The following is a 23,812-nucleotide window of genomic DNA, read 5'->3' on the forward strand; positions in this document are numbered from 1 at the left end:
GAGAGAGAGCATTCACAGAGGGAGATGCAGACTCCCCACTGAGCGGAGCGCCCAACTCACAGCTCCATCCCAAGACCCCGAGATCGTGACTCAAGCCAAAGGTAGACACTCAACTAACTGAGCCCCCCAGGCACCCCAAGTGTATATATTATTATTATTTTATGATTGTATTTTTGTATATAGATCTTCATTACATCTGGAAAGAATACAAAATAGAGATCAAATGTTTTATAAAAGCAAGGCTACCTTTGATTGGCTAAGCAGTGTTCTGTCACAGAGGTGGCACCGTCATGTGTTGTCTGTTGCCTTAATGTCAGACATCTGGACTGTTTCTAATTTTTTGCTATTATAAATAAAAGTGAGGGGGATCCCTGGGTGGCTCAGCGGTTTAGGGCACCTGCCTTTGGCCCAGGGTGCAATCCTGGAGTCCCAGGATCGAGTCCCACGTTGGGCTCCCGGCATGGAGCCTGCTTCTCCCTCCTCCATTGTCTCTGCCTCTCTCTCTCTCTCTCTCTCTCTCTCTTTCTGTGTGTGTCTATCATAAACAAATAAATGAATAAATCTTTAAAAATAAATAAATAAAAGTGAGGATTCCTGGGTGGCTCAGTGGTTTAGCGCTGCCTTCGGCCCAGGGCATGATCCTGGAGTCCCGGGATCGAGTCCCACGTCGAGCTCCCTACGTGGAGCCTGCTTCTCCCTCTGCCTAGGTCTCTGCCTCTGTGTGTCTCTCATGAATAAATAATAAAATCTTTTTTATTTTATTTTATTTTTTTAAATAAAATCTTAAGTTTAAAAAAAACTGCACTGTATTTCTAATCATTTCCTTAGGGTAGATTCATAGGACAGAGTTACAAGATCAGTAGGAGACTGGGACAGTAAAGCAGTTACAAGCAGGGGCTTGAAAAGGCGCTGCCTGCATTTGATTCTCAGACTCCTCTGTTCAGTTGTTTTGTACCTTTCTGCCAGATGTTCCCTCATGCGTTCCTTGTGCCTTGGTTTTCTTGTCTGAAAAATGGAGGTAATAATAGTACTCCTCAGAATTGTGCTGAAGTTTAAGTGTTTAATACACTTAAAATACTGGAACAGGGCCTGGCAGTCTACTGCTCCGTCTCCCTCTGCTCCTCCCCCTAGCTCGTACTCACTTGCTCGCTCTGTCTCAAATAAATAAAATCTTGTTAAAAAATTAAACTGCTGTCTTTAGGAAATGGTTTATGTTGCCTTCAAAGTCCCTTTTATAGAATTATGTTTTTGGAACTTAAAGCCCACCTTATTTGTTGTTGTTTTTAAAGATTTTATTTATTTATTCATGAGAGCACACAGAGAGAGAAGCAGAGACACAGGCAGAGGGAGAAGCAGGCTCCATGCAGGGACCCCGATGTGGGACTCGATCCCAGGACTCCAGGATCACACCCTGGGCCAAAGGGAGGCTCTGAACCCCTGAGCCACCAGGCGGTCCCAGAAGGCCACCTTCTTATAAGGGTTTGCTTTCCCCCAGTTCGTTACTTAGCCTGCGGTGATCCTCCTGAGTATATGCCCATAGCTTGTGCTTCAGGTACTGATGTCCACTTGAGCCCCTGCCATCTGCCAGACCCTGTGCTGGCACATTGGCCTTACAGAACTGTAAGTCACTGTGTATGAGGGACCACAGCCTGGGAGAGGTGGCAGGCAGCATAGGGCAGGGGACACCGGACACGCACACTGTGGTGCCACCTGTGGGATCAGGTTGGGGGGGAGAAGCCTTAGGAGAAGTTCTCAGAATTGTAACAGGGGCTGACCTTTTTTTTTTTTTTTAATGATTTTCTTTTCTTTTTTTTATTTATTCATGTGAGACACAGAGAAAGAGAGACAGACCTAGGCAGAGGGAGAAGCAGGCTCCATGCAAGGAGCCCAATGTGGGACTCAATCCCAGATCCTAGGATCATGCCCTGGCCAAAGGCAGACGCTCACCCACTGAGCCACCCAGTCATCACAGGGGCTGACTTTTAAACACAAAGTGCAACTGTTTTCTGCATGAGGAAACCCACTCTGTAACATACCAGAGTTGAAATGAAAGGAGGGTTTTTTGTTTTGTTTTTTTACTTTATAAAATAATTCATAATAGCATTTTTTAAAAATGTATTCTTCTTATAATCTGTAGCTTGGGGGTGCCAGGCTAGCTCAGTCGATGAAGCATGGATGGACTCTTGATCTCTGAGTTCTGAATTGAGCCCCACATTGGGTGTAGAGATCAGTTAAAAAAAAAATCTTTTTTTTTTTTAATCTACTTCTGGGGCACCTGGGTGGCACAGTTGGTTAAGTGTCCTGTTTACTCTTGGTTTCGGCCCAGGTCATGATCTCAGGGTCCTGGGATGGAGCCCCGTGTTGGGCTCTTTGCTCAGCAGGGTGGGTCTGCTCTGTGGCTCAGACTTAGACTTGGCTGGGCTGGTTCACTCTTTGGCAGAGCGTATCCTCATCACCAACACTGCCCTTTAGTTTTTCTTCCTCCCTTTGTAGAAATACCCCATTTCTGGACGGTCTTCTTGGGTAGGGCCTGGAGGGAATGTGTGCCTAGATGGGAAAGTAGGACGCTGTCCTCTCCCCTCCCCCGCTCTTCCTCCTTTCTACTGCTTAATCAGAAAAGTGTCCCTTAGCTCTTTTCCAAGCCACCGAGTTTGAATTGATTTTTGCTGCTAGTAAGAGGTGGGGAGGCACTTTCTGGTTCCTGCTAAAGTTACCTGACAGCGGAAGGTGTGCATCTGATAATTATAACTCTAGTGCTTCCAAGGCCTGAGAGATTTAGCTAAGAGCAGTAATCCTGATCTTATCAGGAGGGTTTTGTAGTCCAACAGCGTTGCTTATAACAATATCTGTTTTACTTCCTGGGGCTTCAGCCGCCTCTTAGGATTCTCCTATAATCCTGCCCATTACCCTGTTGTGCATGTCCCATTACCTCCTGGAATCAGTTAAAAGTGGTGGGAGGGCAAAGGTGTTTTTCTTTTCTTCCTACTAAAATCTGGCAATTGGACTTTTTTTTTTTTTTTTAAGATTTTATTTATTTATTCATGAGAGACACACAGAGGCAGAGACATAGAGGGAGAAGTAGGGTCCTTGCAGGGAGCCCAATGTGGGACTCGATACCCGGACCACGGATCATGCCCTAAGTCGAAGGCAGACACTGAGCCACCCAGGCTTCGCTGGGAATTGGATTTTTAACATCACAACCTTATCAGCCTGGCCAGCAGTAGAGCAGTCACAGTGTAGTATAGGTGATACCTGCAGTAGAGTTAAGGTCTAACCAAAGAGAAGGTAGTTTATGGGTTGCTTATTTAAAAAATAACAATAGTAACAGCAGCAATATTCAGCCCAAATACTTTGTTTACATTTTATATTTCAGAGCAATTAAATAGTATCCATGAGTTTGAGATCAGCCCCTTTGAAGTCTACCTCTTTTGCTGATAACTGCTTTGTGATTTAGGCCCCAAGAATTTGCCCAGATCCTTGACCTTGGGGTTCACAATCTATTAGATTTTAGAGAGTAGACAGAAAGGAATCATTACTGTTCTGTGTCTTCAGGGAACATTCAAGGATCTCTATAAAGGTTGTCAGTATGTGTAATGGTATTCTAAAGGACATTTTCTTAGAGGTTCCAGAATATGGGGAGCCCAAGTGAAGAGTTGGAAGCTTAGCCGCTATGCTTTCAATCTGCAGGAAAGGGTTAACTCTTGCCTTGGGGAGGAGTGAGGAATGGGAACTAAAATTGCTTTGGACATCTGAGCTGTGCTTTAATAAGATATTCCAGGTGGTCAAGGAGTAATCCTAAAATAGCCTAGATACTTAATTGCTTTTAAAGTCAGGCGCTCCTGTCTCTGGGGAGGTACAGCTCTAAGGAATGCAGTGCTGGCTCCTAAGATCTTGGAGGCGTGGTCTGGTTGGGCTTTTTTTTTTTTTTTTTCCTTTTCCAAAATCCTAGTAAAAAAAAGGCCCAAGGGTAGCCTTCTTGGGTCAGGAAACACTAGTTGAATTTCTCCCTTTCTCCTCACCAGAAGCTTGGCTCTTGCCACTGCCAGCCTCCATAACTTGGCTTCTTCCAGAGTTGTGGGATATTCTCTCTGTCTCTCTCTGTCTCTGTCTCTCTCTCTCTCACACACACACACACCCCATCCACCGGAGACAGTGGTCTATTTTCATTAGTGCTCAAAGGCTTCCTGCTTGATTCCTTGCTCAGCGTCTCTCCATTTCCATCAGAACATACCTTTCACAGGATAAGATAGATTCACATTCATCCTCTTTCTCTTTCATCCCCTTAGTCCAGATCCAGTCATCTCTCTGGTCCTGCTGCCCCACCCTGGATTCTGCATGGGCTCCTGCATAGCCAGCCAGCCCCAGTGATGGCTTTCCCTCTCTGGTCTTCTGTGCATTTTACAAAGTATGTTAATACTGCAGATCATTACTGAGGGCCATTCAAAGTGTATTTTGTTAAATGAAGAGTAATACTGCTCCCTTACTTGAAAGATTACCTATTATGAAGGTGTTAGTTCACTAAATTATTCTAGAATTTCAGTGCAATCCAGATTTTCTTTGGGGGCGAGGGAGAAGCAGGAGAGCAAGTCATAGATTTTTTTTTTTTTTTTTTTTTTGCAAGTCATAGATCTTGACAGATGATTCAAAGTTAATCTAGAAAAAAATAAGCAATTGTTTTTTTAATTGTCTCTCTTTCCATTAAGCTCCACAAGATCAGAGGTCCTTAACAGTCTTGTTCTTTTTCCCTCAGAACCCTTCACAGTATCTAGTATATCCTAAGTGATCAAATGTTTGTATGTAAATGAATATAATGAAAAACTGAAAAGTGAAAAATTCCCCATCTCAATCTAATTAGGTATCTACATATATTTACATATTTATGTTATATTTTTTCCAACAAAAGTGGGTCATTAAAATCATCTAAAACACTGGTTTAATCATTTATTTTTCCGTTCAGAAAACATTCACTGCTTCCCTCTTGTTCACAGTTCAGTGTTTAAATTTCCTCCTGGTATTCAAGGCATCTCACAGCCTGTTTCCACCTCAACTATTCAGACTCGCATCCTCCCTGCCAAAACACGCCCTGTTTATCCCCCCACTCCATGCTCATTTACACTGTAAATCTCCCCTCAACCCATTCTTCCAGGCCAGTTTTATCTCTACCTCTGAGCTGCCCTCCTTTCTTCCACCTCCTGGGCACTTTGTGTATTGGTACTTTGACTTGCTCTATTAAATGCTGTGTGTGTCCAGCTTGTTTTTCCAACTACACAGTAAAACTCCCAGTTTTTGCGGGGTGGGAGTGTTCTCAGCAGCTTGTACAAGGCTCTACCTGGGTGGGTTCTCAGGAAATCAGTGTTGAATGAATTTGTCATAGAGTCTGTGCTTCTCAGGACAGAAAGGGCCTCTAGAGGCCCTCTCATGCAACCTTGTCTCATGTTGGATTCCACGGCGTGACGTCCCAGAGAGATGGCCATCCACGGGTAGGAAGCTGTCCACCTCTTAAGAAGGCCCCCTCCATTCCTGGCCAGTTCTGATTGTTAGAGAAGTCCTTCTGTCCACCTGAAATTGTTCTCCTGACAACTTCTGCACAGTGACTCTAGTTCTGTACAGAAAAAAGGAAAAGGAAAAAACACCATCACTTTTCTTCTGCAAGGCAACCGTTAAATTTTCAAGGAATGAATACATTTTCCTGCTGTCTTCTTGATCTTCCAGGGTTGAGGTGTTGAGGAAGTACTGTTTTAATTTTGAGGAGCAGTCAGGTTAGACTTTGACTCATTGTTTTTTTTGTTTTTTTTAATTTTTATTTATTTTATGATAGTCACAGAGAGAGAGAGAGAGAGAGGGGCAGAGACACAGGCAGAGGGAGAAGCAGGCTCCATGCACCGGGAGCCCGACGTGGGACTCGATCCTGGGTCTCCAGGATCGTGCCCCGGGCCTAAGGCAGGCGCCAAACCGCTGCGCCACCCAGGGATCCCCTGACTCATTGTTTTTTGAAGGCCTTTTATGTGCAAGTCACAGCACTAGGTGCCATATTCCGCTGGTCCTCCCAGAGACATAACCTGCTTTGTCGCTCTTTCTCTTTTCCTTGATCCCTTGGCCACTGGGGGAAGACAGGGGCCCATCTTACCCTGGATGTTTTGTTTTGCAGGTAGTGTTGAAAGGTTAGCAATTCATATTCCAGTACCCACCAGTTTCCTAGTTAAGTTTCCCAGGCCCTTGATGTATGAGAAAGCTGGCTTCCTGGTTGGCTGTAATTCCCAGATGTAACCGATGAGATGACTCAGGGAATATAAGAATCTCCCTTTGAGAGGGCCATGGCTTGGCACTGTAGGCATTCTGTGGCCAGAGGATTTTCTTCTTTTCCTCCTCCCTCTCTCCTTTCCTGATGTCCCAGGAGAACACCTTCTGCTGTTCTTTCCACCCACGAGGCAGGATGGCATGACAAAGAGAGCCAGGCCTGGGTTTGTTACATGCTGGTGCTGCCACTTGGAAGCTCTGAGACCCTGGGCCAGTTAAGTAGCTTGCTTTTTGAGCCACTGTTTTCCCATCTCTAAACCACCTCTACATCACACTATTCAGTGAGAAAATGCCTGTTAAGCCCCTGGCACCGCCCTTTCTCCTTTCCCCAGGTTTCTTTCCACTGCCAGTTTTGAGGAATTTAAAGGCACAGCACCGTGGCTTCCCCAGGGGAAAGAAGCTGAACGTGAACATAGTAGCCAAAGCTAGTCTTGGGTGGGTATTTGGGAACAAACTGTCAGTTTCCTGTGAGCTCCTGGTGAGATCAAAGCCTATAGGAGAGTTCACAAGTAGGAGAGGCTGGAAAGGTTGTAAATGGCCCTAAGTGACCACTCGCTCCCGTTGACTCGCCTGCACATTTCGGGGCTCTTGAGTGCTGCTACCTGCTGCCCTCCTGGTCACGCAGTCTGTTTCCTGGCCAATAGGCTTGCATGCAGCAGCCCTTCAGCTGAAATGCTTTTCTCGGGGACCCCTCGAAGCCGTCGAGCTGGTTCCCTTTGGACGTGTGTTCCGTACACCCACATTCTGCTACTCCCCACTTTCCTCCCCACCCTTAGTCTCAGTTGGCCACACTTGGCATCCAAGAGAAACATCAGTGGGCTTCCAGCAGTCACACCCACAGCCCAGCGATAGGCCAAGAACCCTGCACCTAAACTCGAAGTGCCTGCGTGAGCTGTGTGTTACAGTAGTTGAGAGTGAAGAACCACTAAAATAGCCGCAGAAACCTGTAGTCGGTCCTTCCCCTAACGAGGAGGGAGAAGAGAGGAGTTGTGGGGTTCGAGGCCCTGTAGGGGAGTCCATCCCTGCCTTTCAGTGAACGTGTCCGTGTTTTCTATGTGCTGGCGGCTGGGGATATCCTGACAAGCCACAGGCAGACTGGGGACAGGGGCGGGGGCACAAGCAGCCGACCCAGCAGCTGACAGCCAGAGGAGAAAGGTGTCGAGGCTTCGTGCGGGAAACAGCATTCCAGCTGTACTGCGAAGGGTGGGCAGGGTCCAGGAATTACTCTCACTTCAGCCAGAAAATCCTGTGAAGCAGGGTTTTCCAAGACAAAAGAGAGTAACGCAAAGAGAGGGGACAATTCCCCCATCGGCCCCAGCTGAATATTTTAGATTAAGTAATGGCCTATTCTTGCCTTGGACAAAAGAAAACACCTCCACTCCTAGGAAACTCCCCTTTGTTTTCTTTAAATCATCACTAAAATTCCTATCTGTGGAATGGGTCAGATAGTGGGATTGCCAAAGAGTTGGGTGTCCTGTTCTGGCAGGTCTGTCCATCCCCCGCAGTCACAGAGCTAGGGCTGCTTCAGGCTAAAATCCTGTCACTAAGCAGCGTTTTAAGGCTCTGATATTTAGGGGGCCATAGTGCAAGGTCTGCTCAGGCTCCGATGCTCTTTGGAGCAGAGCTGGAGAAAGCCAAGGGGTCAGGACAGCCCCCAGCTGCCTTCCTCCCCGTCCCCCCCCCCCCCCCCCCCAAGCGTCCTCCTCTGTTCCTGAGCCGAGCCCTCGCACCTGGGTGTTTATTTTCACACGTAGTCACACGGTGGTTGCACTGGTGTGCTTGTTTTGACACTCTTCTCCTGCTGTGGGAAGCCCTGTCTGGGTTGGGGTTGTGGATTCCGTCCTCCCCACCCAGCTGAGTGTTAAATCGTTTCTCAGGGAGCATTCTGAGTGCCTGGAAGTTACTGTAATTAGCAAAAACCTGTGTTTTCATCTCTCCTGGTGACCGAGAGAGAAAGAATCCTCCTGCGAACAGAATCTGCTTCTGATCTCCAGCTAGAGAGAGCTGGGAATTGAGCTGCCGCAGTAAACAGCTGACATAACAGAAGCGGCAATGATCCCCCATTAAATGTCTTTCAGCCGATAGGGGCTCCCAGGATAATTGACTTTCCAGCAGGAATTACTGGCTCAAACAAAATCACTGGGCATTAGGGCAATCTCCTGCATCCTTTGAAAGGGGGACTGTAACTCTGTCTGGTTTTGCTGACCTGACAGGCATAATTCATCTTGATTATTCATTGTGCTAGTTGCCACCAGATGACACCAGATTTCTGTTGACTGTAATTACAATGTGGGGGTGAATCTTAGCTTTTTTTTTTTTTTTTTAATAATGTTTCTCCTGCTTGATTATTGGCCTGCCTCCCTGAGCTGAAGAGCTGTAGGGAGATCTCTAACAACGTCTGCCTGGGGACATGATGAGTGCACAGTCAGATAGCATTTACTGAGCACTTCCTTACACACATCTTTTACGAGATAAGCAGGGAAACAATTTGGTGTAGCCTGTTTCATTTCAGCTGACAGAGTGTCACTTCTTGGTTATACTTACTTTCCTGTGAGCGAAATTGCTCCTATCAGAAAGTAGGTCTACATTTCAGAGCACTCTTTGAGTAGGGGAAGCAAAGTATGGTCCCAAAATATAACTGAATAATACCTCTTGCTTTCAGGCAAGCTTGATTAGAGGGGGAGATAGGAAAGAAGGGAATTGGACCAGGCTTTTGTATTTATGGACGAGGTTTTACAACACGACCCCTTTGCAATACAAAGAATGTCCTCCCAAGAAACCTCTTTTCCCCATCTCCAGATGTCCCTCTCCAACCATACGTACACCCCAGTACTTGCACATGTGCCTGTCTTGGGGGGAGGGTGTGTGAACTGAGAGAGTGACAGGCTCGGTGCATCCAGTCCCATCCACTGGGTCCTCTGTTGACCAGTGTGGCATAAGTGAATAGCAGACGTCTACTGTTCATATTCCCCACTAGTGAAGGGCCTTTTGGACTCTTCTGTACAGTACATGTGTATATTTTTAGAAGAGGTGATTCAAATGTCCCATTACTAACTTTTAGCAATGATTATAGTTCATCAAGCATTCACTGGGGTGTATTAAGTGCCAGGCAGTGTGCTGTATGTTGGAGGTACAAAGATGAATGAGAAACTTTTATTCTTAAGGAGCTGACAATGTGGTGAGGAAGATAGATAATTCCAAAAGACGTTAAATTCTAAACTTGAAACGTACAGAGACTGCTTCCAGAGTACTAAGTGCGGCTGAGAGTGAAGGGAAGGCCTCCCCCGGAAGATGTTGCCTAATTTGAGGAGTAAGAGTTAACCCAACTGAATATAGGCAGGAAGCGGGTCCCAAGAACATAAACAAAGGCATATGTGCCATTTTCTCCTGTTTGACTGTATGGTGTTGGTTTAACCTAATCAATCAAATTAGGATTCGGTTTTCATTATTTCTCTAATGGAAATGGATTTCACCCTAGTGGCACAATCTCTGTACCTTGGGAATAATGTCAAGCTCTGAGAGCCCTCATATCACTAGACTTAATGGCTTCTAGCAGTGGGGCTTGGCTGAGAGGCCAGAACTTCAGGACCTGCGTCCTGCTCCCTCCTACCCTTTACCTTCCACTTATAGGGTCATGAGGGAAGCTGGGCTCAGTGTCTTTATAACACTCTGTATAGTATACAAACACTCCGTAAAAATCATACAAACACATATACCATACAGAACCTGAAGAAAAGTGGTACATCTCACAGTAATGGCTTCTGGAAGATCAGCTAGGGATGAGCAGCTTCTCAGAAAGTTGGGCCTTTGTGTCCTCCTCTTCCAGGATTATCAAGGATAAGTAACACCTGCCCTCTTCCAACAAATGGGCGTGATTTTTCCACCTGACTCCCATTTACTTTGGAACCGTAACTGAAAGCAAAAGATGTCCCTGTTGGAGGGGCAGAGGGGGTAGACTAAGCTAGGATAGCCCAGTTGCTGAGGGTCTTCATCTTTGCCCTGAATGATTGCCTTGCCCTCTGCCGCTCTGTCTATTCCCTTCTGAACTCTGTGCTTTGTTCCCCTTCAGAACGGTGGTTTGACCTGGAGTGATGATGCAGATGGAGGCCGGGGAAGAGAGATCTCTAGAGATTTTGCCAAGGTCTGTAATGTTTCCTCTGTGATAACAAAAGGGGCAGTGCTGCCATGGGGTGTTGTATCTATCCACACCCCCCCCCCCCAAGGAATAAGGACAGGAGTGGTCTGTGAGTCACATTTGCAGTCATACAGAGAGATACAGAGATGGTTGTGTATGTCTAGTGTAAGACTTCCTGCATTAGATGGAATTTTTCATTGTGTTTTTTTTTGTTTTTTTTTTTCTGGGGGGACCGGGACTGCAGCTGTATGAACTGGACGGTGATCCGGAAAGGAAAGAGTTCCTGGATGACCTCTTCATCTTTATGCAGAAGAGGGGTGAGTGTGCAGTCTACTCAGTTTTTTCAACTCGGTGAATATTGAGTGCCTACTGTGTGCAAGTCACTGTTAGCCATCCTCACTGCAGAGTGCCAGCATCTTAGCCCAGGAGAACAAGAGGTGCTTCCTGCCAACTGGTTCTGGCCTTAGCAGAGTAATTGGCAGACAATGAGATCGAAATGGGCAGAGAGGACCTGGGCAGAAAATGAGTGGAGTGATGCATCCAAATTTGGTCTTGCCTTGTTTGTGACGCTCTCTTCTATTTAACTGTTCTGTGGAGGTATTTCAAATTCAAATATACTTTCTCCATAGCCTTCTAGCAACCTTGGACATAACCACCTAAACTAGTATGTGGGGTTTTCTGTTGATGTACCTAGTCTTACAGAGACTGACAAAGGCCAATAAAAGAATAGAGGTCCCTCAGGATTTGTTGAGAGGGTCTGAAAGGATCCATGAAAAGGAAAGCCTCTTTTATCCATTGGCTCTTTGATTTTTGCACCCACTGGCTTGGTTGGGGCATTCCTGCAGTTAAATTGTTGTAGGTTACATGGACATCTGCGTCTTCCCACTTCTCTGTCCATCTCTCCTTCTCACTCCCACCCCACTTCCCCAGACGTGTCCACTTTGGACACTGGCGTGACTGAGTCTTGAGCCCAGTGACTTAACTTCCTGGCTTTACATCCTGTCACAGCAGTGGGTTCACCAGCCAGGTCACCCCTCAGGAAGCATGGCCAGAAACCCAGCCTTTCTAGGAGAAGGTCCTCAGCAACCTGCGTAGCTCCACCTTCATCACCCTCAGGACAAAGCCGCACGAGAGAGCTATTCCCACGAGCCTCTTGCCTGGGATCCAGCTTATGTCTGATCATGCATCCCTTGGTTTTATGCATCAGCAGCTTTACTGAGACCTGGGAATGAAATTCTCTATCTTAGGCTGAGCTATAATGGCAGCCCCCAGCAGGTACTATTCTGTGTTAACTCCTTTCTCTCCTCCCCCCCTTCCTTTACCGTCTAAAGCCTCATTGCTGTCCCAGTAGCCTGCCCATTACTGCTGGTTTGCTTACAAAGACAAAGTTTTGAGTCTCAGTGTCCTCCCATCTCCAGGCCTCTCAAAGCAGTCTAAGCAGCCTAATTAGTTTACTCCTCCAACTGCTATCTGGAGCTGCGTGTGTCGGTAGAGAACAAGAATATAATCCTGAAAGATAATGTGACTGGCAGCAATGAAACTCCCTGGTTGCCCTGAGAGTGAAAAATCCACTTAATACTTTGGTCTCCCTTCCAATTACCTTTTAATTATTTACAAGCTCCACAAGCCCAGCTGGTGCAAACCCAGGAGCTGATCTCGTCTCAGAGGGGCTGCCATAGCAATATAGATTTTAATCAGCGATGTGGTTCCACTGCTTTATTTTCTATGTTATTGTCTCCCTCCCCAAAAGGACTTTTTAAAGGGAAACGGAAGTTAGATTGGCCTAGCCAGGAAGGAGTCAGTATCGGAAATTATTTGTTTACTACTCTGTGTCCCCACTAGACTAGGAGCTCCTTGAGGACAGCCACTTTATCATATTTTTGTGTTCCCAAAGCTAGCACAGGGCCAGACAAGGGGGTGCTCAAGAGGTGTTGTCTGTGGGAACAGTCCTATAGGTGTCCCTTACTCAGCAGGCCCTGTGCGGGGAGGCTGAGCTGCCCCCCTGTAGGTAACCATCCTGTAATTGGAAGTCGGCAGCAAAAAGCAGTGTGTGTGCTGAGAAGCCCACCACTGTAGAGTGGCGGGGGGTGGGGAGCCACTGCTAGACTGCCATCAAGTATGTTTCTGAGTGACTCCAAAGCAGGAGTAAGTGACATCCTTTGATCATATCAGTTCATGGTGATTCAGGCTGAACAAATTTTCTTCTGTCCTCAGCACTTATGTTAGGTATTTCACTGTTTGCTGGCATCACCCAGAGAAACAAAGGAATCCATTTTGCTACTTGTTAGTTACCCAAATACAAGGTTTCTCAGCCTCAACATATTTACTTTGGGGACCGGACAGTCCTTTGTTGTAGGGGGCACCCCCCCTTCATGATAACCAAAAATATCTCTAGATAGTGTAAATGTCCCCTGGGGGACAAAAGTATCCCCAAACCCCCACCCCCGCCGTTGAGAACCACTACTATAAAAGGATGAGAAAGAAGGTAAAGATCTAAAACTTCGTTTGTAGAGATACTTTTTATGGAAATCCTCCTCTTACCTCCATTCAGGTAGCAGTACCCGAGGGCGGCAGGGGCCTGTCCTGGGCAGTATCACAAGCGCCCCTCCTGTGTCTGAGTACCAGAGGAGTGGGTGCTGGGACCGTGTCCCGGTCTGGAGTGCCGGGGAGGCCTCCCCGGGATAGGAGGTAATGGGAGTGGAGGACCCACACAGGCAGAGGCAGAAGCGTGGTCGTGCCCATGGCCCAGGCACAGCTGGAAGGACCCTCGTCTGTGCCCTGAGTCAGCTGGCAGCACACGGTGACAGGCCTTATTTGGCCGAGACGTTAGTACTTTGGTCTATGGACGTAGAACATAGAGAGCGTGGCCAGAGCTGGGCCTTCAGGAGGCTCACTGTGGCAAGCAGTTTGTATTGTGGGGAGAGAGGGGAGAGTGAGGCAGAGACAGAGTGGAGGTTGTCCTTTAAACTCCCGGTGGAAAAAAAAAAAAAAAAAACTCCCGGTGATCTCCCTGGCTCGCATCTGCCAGTGGGAAGTCGAGGGGGCGGCCAGGAGGGCGGTGGGGGCACAGAGCCCAGCCTCACTGACGTGAAGCTTGTCCTTTTCACGCTTCACGCAGTGGTGAGACCGAGGGCCCCGGGACAATTGTGACTGATTCATCACTCCCAAATCGGAGCATCCGGGGCACTCAGGAGCCAGATATTGTCAGTTGGGGCTGAGGAAAAGCCTCAGAGAGGCCGGCAGCAGGCCAACGACTCTTCCACCAGAGCTAACAGGAAGAGAAACTTAGATTTCACAGGCACCACTGAAAATGGCCTGGGTCTCAAAGGCCTGGTGACTCCTGCCTGGGCCAGGGGTGGGGCTGGGCAGCTCTGACACTGCAGGCTGCACCACAGAGGACAGGGATGGGACTCCCCGGGAGGCAGGGCCCGGCGGGCCCCCCCAGTGACCACAGCTGCAGGTGATACAGGCAGTCCCCGGGAGAGGGGCCTGGCTGCGACCGCTGCTTTGGGCGGGGTCTCCTTCGCTTGTTAACGCATTTGAGTGAATGGACTACAACAGATGGGCCTTTCGGCTCCAGGCACCTTGGTTTCTGGGCCAGACCAGGGTGACTTGCACCCTGATGACCCCTCCCCCATCGGGCTCGCTGTCTCCTGCCTGCCTCGGGAAGCTGGAGGCTGAGCGCAAAGCCAGGGTCACATCCCACCCATCTCCATGATCTGGAGCAAACCCTTCTCCCTCTGGAGGCCACAGGTTCCTGATATGTAAAATGAGAGGGTTCATTTAGAGTTAATCTGGAAGTTTCTTCCAAGTTCTGTGTTCTGTATTATGTCCATGATTCTGTCTTTTTGCTGTCAACAGATAATGAGCCACCCTCAGTGACCAAAAAGAGAAGAAAAGCCCCTTTAGCAATTTTCTCGCAAAACAGTTGTGTAAAACTATACCAAGAACCTCCAAGACCAAGTGATTCTCACCTTCCCTTGCCTAAACCAAATTGAAGTAAACAAGTTGCCTTTGATTCTGCCCCCCACCTGTGTTTCTCTAGAAAGACTGGTTAGATTTCAGAGTTCTGATGCTCCTTCTTGCTTAACCTTTGGTTGCATGCACACGCAGGCGTGTGTGTGTGTGTGTGTGTGTGTGTGTGTGTGTATAGAAAATCCACACGTGTTTCCTTGCCAAAAATAAAGCCAAACTGTTGTAAATAAAATTCTCTGGCTAATTGAACTGACTGTGGGTGGTTACTGAGAGATCATTCCATGATAGATTTTCCAGGGGGATCTCTAGATAGGCCAGAGGGGGACTGATATGGAAGTTTGATAAGCAGAGGCTTATAAACAATTCGATTCTTCAGCAGTGAGGAAGAAAAGCTTGTTTTCTTGTTCCCTACGCCGTGAAACAGAGAAAAATAGGTCATCAAAGAGGAGGAAGAGAATAATTTTGCTCTTATTTTTACTATCCTGTGTACTTTATAGAACCCTTTCAACCCATTTTTTGATCTGCTCCCCACAGCGCCAGCTCTAAGGGGTAGAGAAAGCAAAGGTCACCAGGTTAAGTGACTTGCCTAAGGCCACAGAGCCCATTTAACACTTGTCCCCTAACACCCAGGCCAGGGCTCCTTCCCTCTCCTGCGCTCAAAAAGCATGGTCCCTAGCGCCAGCAGCTCTCACTTCCTGCCCGGGCAGTGGGCAGGCCTGCTCTCTCCTTCAGCCTTCTGAGCCTCACAGAGAATGCTGGCTGGTCTCCACAGTAGGGCGTCTGGTAGGGTCTGACAGTAGGGCAGTTAACACAGATGTAGAACTATTCATGCAAGAGGAGTCTTCATCTCAAGAGATGGCCCATCTCTCAGGGAAGGGCAGATGTGACAATTCACAGTAGCACGGAGGCTGCCATCTGTTAAGGCAGGATGCGATGGGGGTGGGGGGCACAGGAGACGGAAGCCCTGGTCCATCATGCACGCACCCAGAGCACCCACGAACAAGACTCTCCTCTCCCTGCCCGAGCTGGACACACCAGGTGAAAGAACTGCTCAGTCACATAGAGGACACGTTTTGTCAAGACCTCACCCAGAGAACTGCCCTCCATCCCCCACTAGGTCTGTTCAAGGCTGCAAACTGACCTTGGTTTTCCCAAATGGATTGTTGAATCTGTTTTTGATGTGTATATACAAAGAATTTACTGTGGGAAAAGGGTTTGGTCTGCCTCAAAGAGCAATTTGAGTGTTTTTCCTTCTGTTGTGTGCTTATCTATCCATCTCAGGCAAGGAAATGTTCATGACATATATTGCTTTGCCTTTTGGTGGAGGCAGTTTCTCATATATTCTTTGTATCTTGCAGTAAAATGGTCTGTGCCGTGGACGGTCTTCCTGATAGACTAAAATATGTTGTCTTTGTCAGATGAAATAGGCTTTGGGGCTTCATTTTCTAATTTTATCCCCAGATGAAAATGTAAAATGCAAATCTTTGTCTCACAATTAGCCTTTGTTTGAGGCCCAATCTTTTTCGCCCCCCCAGGTGTTCCAACTACTATTGATATACTGCTTGTTTCTTTTTTCCACTTACAGTAGTCATTTAATGCTCTCTCTCTACTCAGTTATCTGCAATAATGGGAAGAGATCCTGGTTTTTGGACGGCGTGGTTAAATTGAAAAGCCCACTTTTGTCATTAAATTCAGCCTCTTCCCCTTCAAATTTTTGTTTTTAAAGATTTGTTTATTTATTCAGAGAGAGAGAGAGAGGCAGAGACACAGGCAGAGGAAGAAGCAGGCTCCATGCAGGGAGCCCGACATGGGACTCAATCCCAGGTCTCCAGGATCACACCCCAGGCTGCAGGCAGCGCTAAACCGCTGCACCACCAGGGCTGCCCCCCCCTTCAAATTTTTAATTGATACTTTTAGTATTTGATAAAATGGAGTTGATAGTTTTGCCTTCTTTTTTCCAAGTGAACTAATACTTGGTATGTCATCCAAGGGTTGGTGCAGGAAAACTATAGAGCAAGAGTTTGGTCCACTTATCCTGTGGGAAAGTCTACTGAGTCTTGAGAAGCTAGAGGCACGGATCGGCAATGAAGGGCAGCTATGCAGTGTCTAGGCCAAAAAGCCCTTGAGTTGTTGCCTTTCCCCAGCCAACTTTCTGCCCCCTCTCTTGGAGACACCAGCCAGGTCTGTTGAATCAGCCACAGTCAAAGCAGAGAAGACCCGATGGTCCACCTCCTTCTGACTCCTTGGCCAGCTTCTCTGAACACAGTTCTTAAGGAAGGAGCCTGCACAGCCCTCACCCTGATTATAAAGCCATGGGAGAACACAGCATCACACTGACCTTCACCTAAAGCAGTTAGTCTGAGCTACAATATTAAAAAGAGTGAGGAGTTGAAGGTGAACCTCTCAAGCTGGTATGTGCAGTACTCCCAAGAATGGCTGCTAGGAATATAAATGGGCATAAGCACTTTGGAAATGTACGTGGTAGCATTTGCTACAGCTAAATATGTGCCGGCCCTGTTATCCAGCAACTCCACTCCTAGGTGTATACCCAACAGAAATGAGTGCTGCGCTCACTGAAAGACCTCTCAAAGTATTCAGATTCGATCCAGAACTCCGGAAAGAACCCCAGCGGCCATCAGCGATAGAATGGACAAATAAAGGGTGGCACAGTCCTAGACTGGAATACGGCAGAGCAGTAAAAAAGGCCGTACACAGCGGAGGGCTCTCAGAGACCTCATGTTGAACAAAAGAAGCCAGACACAAGAGTATAGACTACATGATTACATGTATCCAAAGTTGAAGAAAAGCAGGTCAGGATAATGGCTGCCTCCTAGGAGGGAAGAGGTGGAGGATGTATATTGAGTGGGAAGGACCGTGAGAATTTCCTGGGGTGCTGGAAATGTTCTGTATTTTGAGCTGAGGAATGGTTACAGGGGTGTACACAGAAGTGAAACTCCAGCGAGCTGTATACTTCAGGTTGGTGTACTGTAGTATGTGTCTGTTATCAGTGGGAAATCAGAGGTAGAGGCCTCCAGGACACCGGTCCGTGCAGAATTGGGATATTTGTGCGTCTTGCCTCCGCTCCGCTTTGTGGAACAGTCAGCTACACGTCAAACTGCACGCTGCCAGACGCGGCTGCACAGTTTCCTAGTATGCAGTATTTTCTACGTAAACAAGTTAGGAGGAAAATCACCCGTCATTTCTTTGCCTGTTCCTGGGCAGCAGGACCAGAGCAGGGCAAGAATTAATGCGCAAGGAAGAGCAGGAAGCCTGTCTGTCTGCCTGTGCACAGTCCCTACTTACCATGGGTCCTAATGCTTCTAGGCTCTCTGCTCAGCTGCCCAGCTCTCTTGACAGGCCATGGAAATGATTAATGATCTTTTTTAAAGCTAGGAAAAAGCAGCGAGCGTCCTGGGCAGGGCCACGTCCTGGGTCCAGGGCCCTCACCCCTCATCAGTGGGCAGGAAGGCAGCCATGTGACTGTCTGGGGTCCCTGCCCCCGATTGCATCTGGTTGTCATTGGAATGGTCCCATTCTCTGTGGTGGGGAGGAAGTGGCCCTCCCTCCAACACTCCTGCCACCTCCCATCTTTGTCTCCAGTGCCCAAAGAGGCCATCTCCTTCGCCTGCCCTCACCCCACCCCTAACTCTGGCTCCGCGGTCTGAGTGGCAGGAAGGAGAGCAAAGTGCCAAGGAACAGGATTTTTTTTTTTTTGTTTGGCTCCCCCTGGCTGGAAGCTTCTGATGACAGCTTTGGCCTTCACTGGTGCCAGCGCCCAGCAGCATTCCCACCACCCAAGGGTTAAAGCCCCTGGAGCCCCACAGCAGAGCTGGGTCCATGCTGGGCCCAGGGCCCTCATAAAAGTCTTTTCTACACCGTCCTTCAGGCTGCCTCAGGCTCCTGGCTGAAATCTGATAAGGGCCCTTTTGTTGGATCTGTCAGTCTCCTTTATTGAGGAGGGAACTGGAGACCAGCGGCATTTCTTGGGGTACAGATAAGGCCCTGGATTCCTGTCAGAGGGAGCATGATTAATTACCCTCAATCCCAGCTCCTGCTTTGATAGCAGTGACTGACAGGACACAGGCTTCCCCACTGGGTGCTCAGGCCCCCCTGGGAGGGGTGAGGGGGGCGGAGACTCAGCCCATGGGAGAACACAGCATCACACTGTGACCCCAGAGCGCTCTCTGCAGTGGCTGCTTGCCTCCTTCCTGGTTCTTCGCAGGTTGCTTTTCGACTTATGGTGAACAGAGACCTATCACCTCTCAGATGAGGAGCCTCCTTAGAGGAAGATAGAATCTAGTCCAGAGAGAGCAGGCCAGAGACGCCCCTCTTTCCTGCAAGGTTGGGCAGAGAGTGTATGGATCTGGTCCATGGTCACACAAGGGCCTTCCTAGGACAGGTTCCTAAACCTTTCCATCTCAAGGTCACTTGGCAACATTATCCATAATTCAGGCACGCTCCTAAAGACAAGTCACCCTCCCTTCGGTAATAATCACAACTATCAGGTTTTTTTAAAGATTTTATTTATTTATTCATGAGAGAGAGAGGCAGAGACACGGGCCGAGGGAGAAGCAGGCTCCTCGCAGGGAGCCTGACGTGGGACTCGATCCTGGGACTCCAGGATCAAAGGCCAACGTCCAATCACTGAGCCACCCAGGCGTCCCTCAATTTTTGTTTAAAGGTTTATTCTTAGACTCATGGGACTGAAAGTCATCTAGTTCAAATTACTCATTTCACAGATGGGGAAACTGAGACCTGAATATGTCAATCCCCATTCCCACCCCCCAGTATGGTCTGTTGGTTCTCTTTCTTGTTCAGAAGGTAAACTCAGCTAAAAGGCCTCCCTTCTCTTTGTCGCGGAGTCTCCTTGGGACAAGGGGACGGCTGCCAGGTCCGTTAGGCACAGAGCAGATGCAGAGACAGACCGGCCTGAACATCCAGCCTCTTGGTTGTTAGAAGAATCGAAGCCAGGGCAGGTTTTGTGTCTGGATTGTCTGGATAATGTGAGAAAACCGTACGGTCATCTAGAGCTAGCGCTCAGGATGGTCTTGGCTTTGTTTCTGACAGTACCCGGGGGCTTCCTGCCCTGGGAGCTATTTTTAGTAGTTTCACAGAGGGCCAGACTCTGGGAAGAGCATGTCCTCTTATCCACTGAACTCTGAACCAGGGTACCTGGCCAGACCACAGAGCAGGACTATGGGGGCCACCACCAGGTGCCAGTGTACCCCAGACCTGTGGTTTCCCCCAGAGGTGCTAAATGGCCTGGGCACTTCTATTGTCCTGGCTTGCCTCCATGAATGACCATTTCTAAATGTAAAACACACCTTTTATGTTTGAAGATCTACCACCATTGGAGATCCCGATGAAAATAGTGCCGACTCAGAAGGCCATTTGCAAATGGATTTCCAAAACCACAGCATAGCTTGTTCCCCAAGGCGACTGTTCTGGAGAATGGTGCTCCATCACCTGGGCAAGTCCCCTGCCTGGTGCTTATACACTCAGCTGCGCCTGTTCATGGACAGCGCAGACCCAGCCACGTTCTGCACTTTTACCCCTACGTCCCCTTCCCTTCCACCCCGCTGAGTGCGGTCATAGATTCTTTGTCCCCAGGCGCCCCAGCCTCCAACCATTCTGCTGCTGCTTGTCTGCTTTTCATGGGACCTGGACACAAAGAGCTTAGGCACCCTGGACCTCCTTTCCCCAGGCTGTTTACCAAGGGTCATGACCCTAACGAACCTGCTGAGGTCTGGGAAGAGAGGGTGACTGCTTGGGGCTGTTGCCATCAGACAGGTGATGTTGGCGACGGGTCTGGCAGGCACACCACATGACAGAAGTGCATCTGACGGTCCCTGTTGGGTGACCCATAGCTGGTTGTTTTGACTCTGAGAAACATGTTTTTTCCCCATCTGCACGGCAGTTTAACCTATTAAACACTCTAATATTTAAGACCTAGTGAAGGAGAAACAGTCTGTCTCTGCCTTCACAGAGCTCAGAGTCCTCCTGGGATACCTGGAGGACATACATGAAACGATTAGAGACCTTTCACCTGCTGAATTTGTAGGGCTTATAATAGGAATTCTGAGAGAGAAGAAATCCCTCCGAACGGGGATAGTTAGCAGATTCTTCCTGAAGCCCAGCACGGAGAGGATTTAAGCAGAGGCAGGTCGTGTTAGGCTGGGGATGGGCGTGACGAGAGGCAGCTGAAGAGTGAGAGTGCGTTGTGGGGATGCTTGGAATACCTCCTAGGCAGTGTCTCCAGGGGTGTTGGTGACCCGGGTGGCGAGACTGGGGAGGCATCAGGATCCGTGGGTGTTGAACAAGGAAGCGAGTGCCAGGGTGGCAGCGGTGTGCAGTGCTGCACGGGGGTAAGAGGCCTCTGGGCTGGAACGGAGTACACATTTGAGAGGCGCCTCCAAGGAAGAATCAGTGAAGCCTCCTAACAACCTCAAGGTGGCCAACAGGGGAGAAAAGAGGAGCCAGTGCCTCATACCTCAGAGTATGGTGGTGTCACTGGAAGAAGAGGAAGTGGTGAGAATGGAGGGGCTGGCTTTTGGGATAAGGATGAGCTTAGTGTGAATATTCTGACTTGGAAGTGAACAGGTCATCGTAAAGATGTCCCGGAAGCTTCTGGAAATGGGAGGGGTCCTTGAGAGTGGGCCTTCTAGAGTCTCCAGGTGACGCCATGAGGATGTGAACTGGCCTGGGCTGTGAGTGTGCTCGAGTAGACAGGCCTCCAGAAGGAGGTGGCCCTTAGAGCAGTTCTGCTGTACCAGACCCTCCTGTCTGTGTCAGCAATCAGGTTGACTGTCCAGAGCAGCACAGGGAGGAAAAGTTGACCAACACGGGCTGTGTGTATTGACAGTGTACCCACAGTCCTCTGAAGTTTCACCTGTGAATCTTTGGATCTAGCACTGGGACCCATTCATCTTTGACCCTCCAAGGACCAGCTGACCAAGATGAGGTTCTCGAAGACCTCCTGGCCCCGCCTCACACTTAGGAAAGAGGCCTGGTGCTGCCACACATCGCCCCCATGTTCATGCTGCTCGCTCTTCTTCATGGGACCCTCTGCTCCATTCTCTCGCTTGAATTACCCTGTGAAAGAGTTGATGAGGCCAGCAGTTCAGGGCTGTGAAGAAAATACCATTTCTTGAGGGGAAAGAAGCAGAAGGAGTTGCAACAAACAGCGCTTCTGGAAAATCCAGCTGGTTTACCATCCAGCAGGCAGCCAGCGAGACATCGGCGTGTCTGGGGCGGTGGGAGGGGGCCGAGGCAGAGGAGAGCAGCCTGTGTACAGTAAAAGGAGTTTGCCATCAAAAGGCAACAAGTCTCATACCCTGCCCCGGACGGTGACCCTTCCCTGTGGAATTCTCCCCTCTGACCTCCAAATCATTAATCCTGAGGCTGCCAAATGACAGTCATCCATCACGCCTCCCGCCGAGCATCCCAGCGGCCTGTGAAAGGACCCCAGGCCCGCCCTCCCTGCCGTCCCCTGGTGCTCATTAGCGGGCCTTCCTGCCTGGTGCCAGGCTTCCTAATCAAGTCCCCGGCTCCTCTCACTTCCCTTCGGGGCCAGTGGCGGAAGCTGCTGTGACCCTCCCTCTGTCAGAGGCCAGGGAGGGGTGGAGTGATTAGTGGGGAGAGAGTCGTTCAGTAGCTTTTCATCCCCCTGGAGATGTGTGTGTCCAGCAGCTCCTTTGACTTGGTGGGGACACAGGAGAGAAAACATTGCTGTGCCCTGCCTGCCGCAGGAGAGAAGGAAGCAGGCGGTATGCAAATGAAAACACTGTTAAAAAATGCACCTAGAGATACAGATGACGGCCCCGGGAGCAGTGCAGGTGGGTGGTGGGACGGCTTGAGTGGCTTCTGAAGGCCCCAGAGGAGTGTGAGTTGCCACATCATTAGGAAAGAATCTGGGCTCGTCCTGCTAGCCAGACCCAGCACAGCACAGCTCTGAAGCCATCTAGCGCAGCCCTCATTTACCGAGGGGAAGACAGGCCCAGGGAGGCTAATGCTTTAAGCAGGACCACAGGGCCTGTGAGTTGGACCGGTCTTTCTGCTCATCCCAAGGAGAACTGGCAGCAAGTCTGATAGCTTCGAGCTTTGGGAGCTTGAGTCAGATGAAAGCAGACTCACGAATGTATTTCCAACTCAGCAAAAGCTGGGCGCGTGCATACGTCTTCTTCTCTGCTTGATGACACAACACTCTGTTTCTCTATTTGGACAATCACAGGGACCCCCATCAACCGAATCCCCATCATGGCCAAGCAGATCCTGGACCTGTATATGCTGTATAAGCTGGTGACAGAGAAGGGAGGCCTGGTGGAGATCATCAACAAGAAGATCTGGCGGGAGATCACCAAAGGCCTGAACCTGCCCACGTCGATCACCAGCGCCGCCTTTACCCTGAGGACCCAGTGAGTGGCCAGGGCCCTGGGGGAAGGAAGCTGAGGCTGGGAGAAAGGGAATGCGTTAACCTAGATGAGGGGAAGGAAGGAAATTCCACTGTACAGTGGGCAGGATGAGGATTCCCGACGCAGCCAGGAACTTGCTGAGATGCATCCCTTTCTGTGATCACAAGAGCCGCCATTTCCCAAGTGCCTCCCTAGGCTCCTTTGCCATTCTGTTTCTTGCAGACCTCGCCATCAACCCTGGGAGGTAGGTGCCATCCCGTTTTTCAGAAAACAGAAACCGAGTCTTAGAGGTTAAATGGTTTGATCTACCAGCTGGCAGTGACAGAGCTCAGATTCGCCGCTGGCCCTCCGGCCCCATCGCCGCTCTTTCCAGGGCAGTGTCTCCCACACGGCACGTCCACCCTGAGCCTAGCTCTTCCTACCTGGCACTCAGCATGCCCGGCAACAGGACCTGGGATTTGGGACCTGTTTTTGTAATCCTCTGAGTTAATTATGAGGCTAATAGGAGCAGGAGAACCAGGAGTAGCATCAGAGAGTGAGGAGCAGAGGGGAATCTGTCCTTTGGAACACACTGGGTGTCACACTCTGGAGCATACAGAGGGAGCATCAGGCAGGCAGCTGTCACAGCCTTGTTAAAAAGTAGAAGGGTTTTATCTTCGGAACTGTAATCAGTACAGCAGTCCTTCTGTCAGGCTTCTTGGGTAGAGAATTGTTTCTTGGGACGTGGGATGCAACGAGGGATGGCACCGTAGGTCCGCTCACCTACAGCCTGTGGAGAGGTTGTTCCTCTCGGACCAGCCTGGCTCAGGATGGTTAGGGCATCCAGGAGCCAGGAAGACATTGCAAAGCATTTCTAAATGACCCCTAAAACGCTGCCAAAACAAACCCAAAACATGAGTGAAGATGGTCTTTATTTCTCTTAATGAATGGTACCTCCAGGGCAGCCTGGGTGGCTCAGCGGTTTAGTGCCGCCTTGGGCCCAGGGTGTGATCCT

At 49.0% G+C, this 23,812-nt stretch overlaps 1 protein-coding gene across 13 annotated transcripts in view; it reads left to right on the plus strand.

Annotated features, from left to right (window-relative positions):
• ARID3B (AT-rich interaction domain 3B) overlaps positions 1-23,812 on the plus strand; it is a 54,038-nt gene that overhangs the window by 23,329 nt on the left and 6,897 nt on the right. For all 13 annotated transcript variants that reach the window (XR_005381878.1, XR_005381877.1, XM_038580979.1 and 10 more), the window contains 3 exons: positions 10,367-10,438; positions 10,677-10,749; positions 22,638-22,821. Coding sequence is in view for 11 of the 13 variants with exons in the window: in XM_038580979.1 (XP_038436907.1) it covers positions 10,367-10,438; positions 10,677-10,749; positions 22,638-22,821 (329 nt within the window). In the remaining 2 variants the exon portion in view is untranslated. The remainder of the gene's footprint in view (positions 1-10,366; positions 10,439-10,676; positions 10,750-22,637; positions 22,822-23,812) is intronic.

The sequence above is a fragment of the Canis lupus genome, chromosome 30 (assembly GCF_011100685.1).
Source record: "Canis lupus familiaris isolate Mischka breed German Shepherd chromosome 30, alternate assembly UU_Cfam_GSD_1.0, whole genome shotgun sequence".
Taxonomy (NCBI): Eukaryota; Metazoa; Chordata; class Mammalia; order Carnivora; family Canidae; genus Canis; species Canis lupus.